Source organism: Trachypithecus francoisi, unplaced genomic scaffold (assembly GCF_009764315.1).
Source record: "Trachypithecus francoisi isolate TF-2019V2 unplaced genomic scaffold, Tfra_2.0 Lachesis_group4, whole genome shotgun sequence".
Classification (NCBI taxonomy): domain Eukaryota; kingdom Metazoa; phylum Chordata; class Mammalia; order Primates; family Cercopithecidae; genus Trachypithecus; species Trachypithecus francoisi.
Genome location: NW_022681469.1, coordinates 109429310 through 109434309, shown reverse-complemented (window position 1 = coordinate 109434309; position 5000 = coordinate 109429310). Strand labels below are relative to the sequence as shown.

At 64.0% G+C, this 5000-nt stretch overlaps 1 protein-coding gene across 1 annotated transcript in view; it reads left to right on the top strand.

Moving 5' to 3' along the window:
* Positions 1–682: 682 nt before the first annotated feature.
* UNCX (UNC homeobox) overlaps positions 683–5000 on the top strand; it is a 4939-nt gene continuing 621 nt past the window's right edge. The window contains exons 1-3 of the mRNA XM_033193685.1: positions 683–1591; positions 1808–1983; positions 4138–5000. The exon at positions 4138–5000 is cut by the window's right edge and continues 621 nt beyond it. Of these exons, the coding sequence (XP_033049576.1) occupies positions 1318–1591; positions 1808–1983; positions 4138–5000 (1313 nt within the window). The 5' untranslated portion in view covers positions 683–1317. The remainder of the gene's footprint in view (positions 1592–1807; positions 1984–4137) is intronic.

Sequence of the window (5000 nt, the reverse complement as noted above, 5' to 3'; positions counted from 1 at the left end):
GGTCCAGCGCGGGGGGTCCCGCAGCCAGATGCGACCACCCCACTGACAAACTTTTTTACAAAGGAGAGAGATGGACCGACATCCCCTGATTTCTTTCCTTGCTGCCCACAATCCTGATTCGCTGCTTATTTAAGAATATATCCTTTAATGATTTAGCTTTGAGTCTATCAATATTTTATAGCAGAGAAGGGAGTGACACTTCTCTGAGAACATAATTTAATTATAACAAATGGGTTGGGTGCCTCAGCCCCATCCTTCAGAGGCCGAGTCAGAGCAGATGTATTTATTTTTATTCGAGCGTGTAAGGGGGTGGGGGCGGATAGGCCCCACCCCAAAGTTACTTTTCCCCTCCTCCCCCCACCTCTCTCTCCTCCTCTGCACCCAGGCTTTATGGGGATGGGGGTCAGGGCGCCTCCGCAGCCCCCCACCTCTGTCTTTGTAGATAGGGCGACTGTCAATCAATCAAAGAGGGCATTAATTACGCCTGTTTATTGACAGGGTGCTACAATCTGTAGTTCTTCTCTTTCGGGATCGCCCTCCTTCTCCTCCTCCTCCTCCTCCTCCTTCCTCCTCTCCCGCCGCCTGCAGCCCGAGAGGAGGAGATGAGAAGCCTTGTAGTTTTAAATTCAATGTGACAGTTTCGGAAAAGCGGATGATGAATCTCCTATTATTGGATCAGTCTATTTGCCGCTCAATGTCTCTCTGTAATTGGAGCAACATCACTTTAAAGGTTCAGAGAGTACAGCATTTCTGGTGAAAAATCCCCACAACACGGCGCTGAATGTTTTAAAGGGAAATCTATTAGAGATTTGCGGAGGGGCGGGGAGGCGGTGACGGGGGGGAGGCGCGGGCTCCGGGCCGGCCCCGAGTGAAGTGGGGGGCTCGCCGGGGGCCCCTGCCCCGGGCCCAGGCCCCAGCCCGCGCCTGCCTGTCCCTGGGCGGCCCCTCCCTCCCTCCCTCCCGCCTGCTCCCCCCACCCCCCAGCCCGTCTTGTTGTGACAGTTCCTGATACTGTTTATTGAGGTGCATGTCAGGTATAATTAGCAATCGATATGGAAAACGTTTCCCTGCACCCAGCACGCCTCTGACGTCAGAGCCGATTAGCGCTTCTTATTGGTCCCAAATTCCCCGGGCCGCGGCTAATTATCGGGAGCTTGATGTTGATAAGTAAAGCGCCGGAGTGCGGGCGAAGCATGTGTGGGGCTCCGGGTCCCTGTCTCCGCCGCCGCCGCCGCCCGCGCCTCCCGCCGCTGGCCCGCCCCGGCCCCGGCCCGCGCCCCCGCGCCCCGCCACCGGCCCCGCCGGCCCCCGAGCGAGATGATGGACGGCCGCCTCCTGGAGCACCCGCATGCCCAGTTCGGGGGCTCGCTGGGCGGTGTGGTGGGCTTCCCCTACCCCTTGGGCCACCACCACGTGTACGAGCTGGCCGGGCACCAGCTGCAGTCGGCCGCCGCCGCCGCCTCGGTGCCCTTCTCCATCGACGGCCTGCTCGGGGGCTCGTGCGCCGCCGCCGCCTCGGTGGTCAACCCCACGCCGTTGCTGCCGGCCGCCTGCGGGGTCGGCGGGGACGGCCAGCCCTTCAAGCTGTCAGGTAGGCGCCGCGGGCGGGCGGGCGGGCGGGGAGGAGAGCGGCTGGGGGCGGGGGCCCTGATTGGGCCGAGGCATTGGGGGGCCCGGGGCTGGCGAAGGAGAGCCGGCCCCTAGGCAGTCGTCTCTGCGCACCCCCGGATCCGGGCGGCCAGCGGGTAGCGGGAGGAAGGGCCTGGGCCGGTGGCTGAGCCGCGCGGCGTCCTGTGCCTGCCCGCAGACTCGGGGGACCCGGACAAGGAGAGCCCGGGTTGCAAGCGGCGGCGCACCCGCACCAACTTCACCGGCTGGCAGCTGGAGGAGCTGGAGAAGGCGTTCAACGAGAGCCACTATCCCGACGTGTTCATGCGCGAGGCGCTGGCGCTGCGCTTAGACCTGGTCGAGTCCCGAGTTCAGGTAAAGACCCGGCGTCGCTCCTGGATTCGCCATCCGGACCCCGGGCTCGGGGCGCGCCGGGACGCCTTTGTTCCAGGTGGCGAGATATCTTCCCCTTGCCGCGGGCCCGCTTTGCCCTCGCCTGCTGGGGAAGAGTGGAGGGGTGGGGGTTCTGGGGCTCGGCCCCTCACGGACAGCAGGGTGGGTTAACCGCCCCCCAAAAGCCTGGGTGGCTTGAGAAGGGCTGGCGGCAACACCTAAGTCTCCGGAACGGCGGCTGCGTCCGAACCGGGAAGCGGCGTGGTGGGTTGGCGGCGGCCGGGCCAAGTGAGGTCTCCGGGGACGGGCAAGGCTCCGACCTGGAGGAGAGAGGGAAGGGGACCCCCCCTCCCAGTCCCCCCCCCCCAGTCCCCCCCTCCCACACACCGCCTCAATCTCCCGCGCGAGGCTCTGTCACCCAGCCTGGAGCGAACGAGTCTGTTTACCTTGCGCCTGCAAAATATTCAGATGGAAACTGTATTTATTCATCGCTTTGCAGAAGGGGACAGCTGAGGAAGGAGAGGCAGAAGCTTAAACAGTTAACACATTGAGAAAGTGGGAGAAACAAGGTGTCTGAATTTTTAATAATATCCCTGGTCTCATATTTTTCTTATGACTGTATTCCCGTAAATTTGCTATCATTTGGAGATGGCTGATGGTATTCTTTTAAAAAATACAGTGTCAGTTTGGTGGATTAAACATTCCAAGATTATTTGTGCATACTTAAATGTTTCCCTGGAGCAAAGAAATCCTCTTTTTCTGGAGTGGGTGCGGTGTGGGGTCCAGGTCTGGGGTGCGATGTGGGGCTGTGGGTGCTAGGCGTTGAGGCAGACGCTGGCAAAATGCCTGTTTATCACCAACAGCTTTGTCTAAAAAGGTGTGTTTGTCCTGCGCTTGGACCTCCTCTCGTGACCTCTTCTGCTTGGAAATCCTTTTATCCAATTTGTTCTAAGTGTCTTAAGTGAAGTCAAGACCCCTTCATGTCTCCCCTAATACGATAATGACTATTCTTACTGGCAAGGCAGTCCAGAATTCGCAACAAAAAAAAAAAAAAAAAAAAAAGAAAAAGTTTAAAGAAGGAAAAGGCGGTTACAGCGTTGGGGGGATTCGGCTTCTTGCTGGAGACCTCCCCATGGACAAGGCTCCCTGCGACCACGCTGGGCCTGCTACTGTGCAAGTCTCTGTTGGTCCGCGACAAAGAATCCGTATTAACGCGCTCTCTTGGGGAGGGCAGCACTGCCCGAGATTCCGCGGGGCTCAGACGGATTTGACTGTGTGTGTTTGGTGGCTGGCGGTTGAGTGAGGGTGTAGCGCTGCTGTCCCCGGATGTCCTGTGCGGCTCCCCAGGACAAGGACTGCAGACAGAGTGGAAGAGACGGGATGGGCCCAGCCTCTCCTCCCGGCCTGGTGGTCGCCTCTTGCCTCCCCACCGGCCTTGACCGGTGGTCCAGGCCAAGCACGACTGGTTTGGGAAGGCTCCGTTGGTGCCCTGGTCCAGGGCTTGCAGAAAGAAGGCTGTGTCCTGGGAGGGAGGCTGCAGAGGCCCACTCAAGTACGGCTCCCCAGGCCCTTCCGGACGAGGAAGCACCCAGATTTCCCTTCAAGGGAATCCGCCTCCCCGCCCCCCCCACGCCCCCCGCGAAATCTGGGCTTTGACACAGTCTCCAAGGGGCCAAAGACAGGCGTGGAGGGCGGCTGTGGCCCAGCGGTCCAACGGCAGGATGGTCAGCGCCAGGCCGGGCGGGCTGCTTAGAACACGAGCCGTGAGCGGCCAGGAAGGGCGAGCAGGGTCCTTGCTCTCTGCCTCCGGACCAGGAACCCGACGCCCTCCGTCCGGGGCCAGACCGGCCCCCCAAGGAAGGGGCGGCTCCCAGGTCCCCGAGGTGAGAAGCCAGAGCGGGAAGCTGGCAGGGAGGCCCTGTCTACGCGCCTTCCGGGTGGAAAAGGCGCTCGCTGGAACCTGCAGCTCCAGTGGCAAAGCCCAGCTCCGGGCCCGCCTGGCCGCGCGGCCTGACTCCCGCCCCCGGCCGAGCGGCGGTTGTGCAGGCCGGTCTGGGGGGAGCGGGGAGGTCTTCTGCCCCGGCGGCCACCCCGCCGCCTGATTGTGGCTTCCTCTCCCCTATCCGGCTGCTCTAGGTCTGGTTCCAAAACCGCCGGGCCAAGTGGAGGAAGAAGGAGAACACGAAGAAGGGCCCGGGGCGGCCGGCGCACAACTCGCACCCGACCACGTGCAGCGGCGAGCCCATGGACCCGGAGGAGATCGCGCGCAAGGAGCTGGAGAAGATGGAGAAGAAGAAGCGCAAGCACGAGAAGAAGCTGTTGAAGAGCCAGGGCCGCCACCTGCACTCGCCCGGCGCCCTGTCTCTGCACAGCGCGCCCAGCTCCGACAGCGACAGCGGCGGCGGCGGCCTCTCTCCGGAGCCGCCCGAGCCGCCGCCGCCCGCAACCAAGGGCCCTGGAGCGCACGCCTCCGGCGCCGTGGGGACCGCGCCCGCCCCTCCCGGCGAGCCGCCTGCGCCTGGCACCTGCGACCCCGCCTTCTACCCGAGCCAAAGAAGCGGCGCCGGCCCACAGCCGCGCCCAGGTCGCCCTGCGGACAAGGACGCGGCCTCGTGCGGGCCAGGGGCGGCTGTGGCGGCGGCGGAGCGCGGCGCCGCGGGGCTGCCCAAGGCCAGCCCGTTCAGCGTGGAGAGCCTCCTGTCCGACTCGCCGCCGCGCCGGAAAGCCGCTTCCAACGCCGCCGCCGCCGCCGCGGGGCTGGACTTCGCGCCTGGGCTGCCGTGCGCGCCGCGGACCCTGATCGGCAAGGGCCACTTCCTCCTCTACCCCATCACGCAGCCGCTCGGCTTCCTGGTGCCGCAGGCCGCGCTCAAGGGCGGCGCGGGACTGGAGCCGGCGCCCAAGGACGCGCCGCCCGCGCCCGCCGCGCCGCCGGCGCCGCCCGCCCAGGCCAGCTTCGGGGCCTTCTCGGGACCCGGCGGCGCCCCGGACTCGGCCTT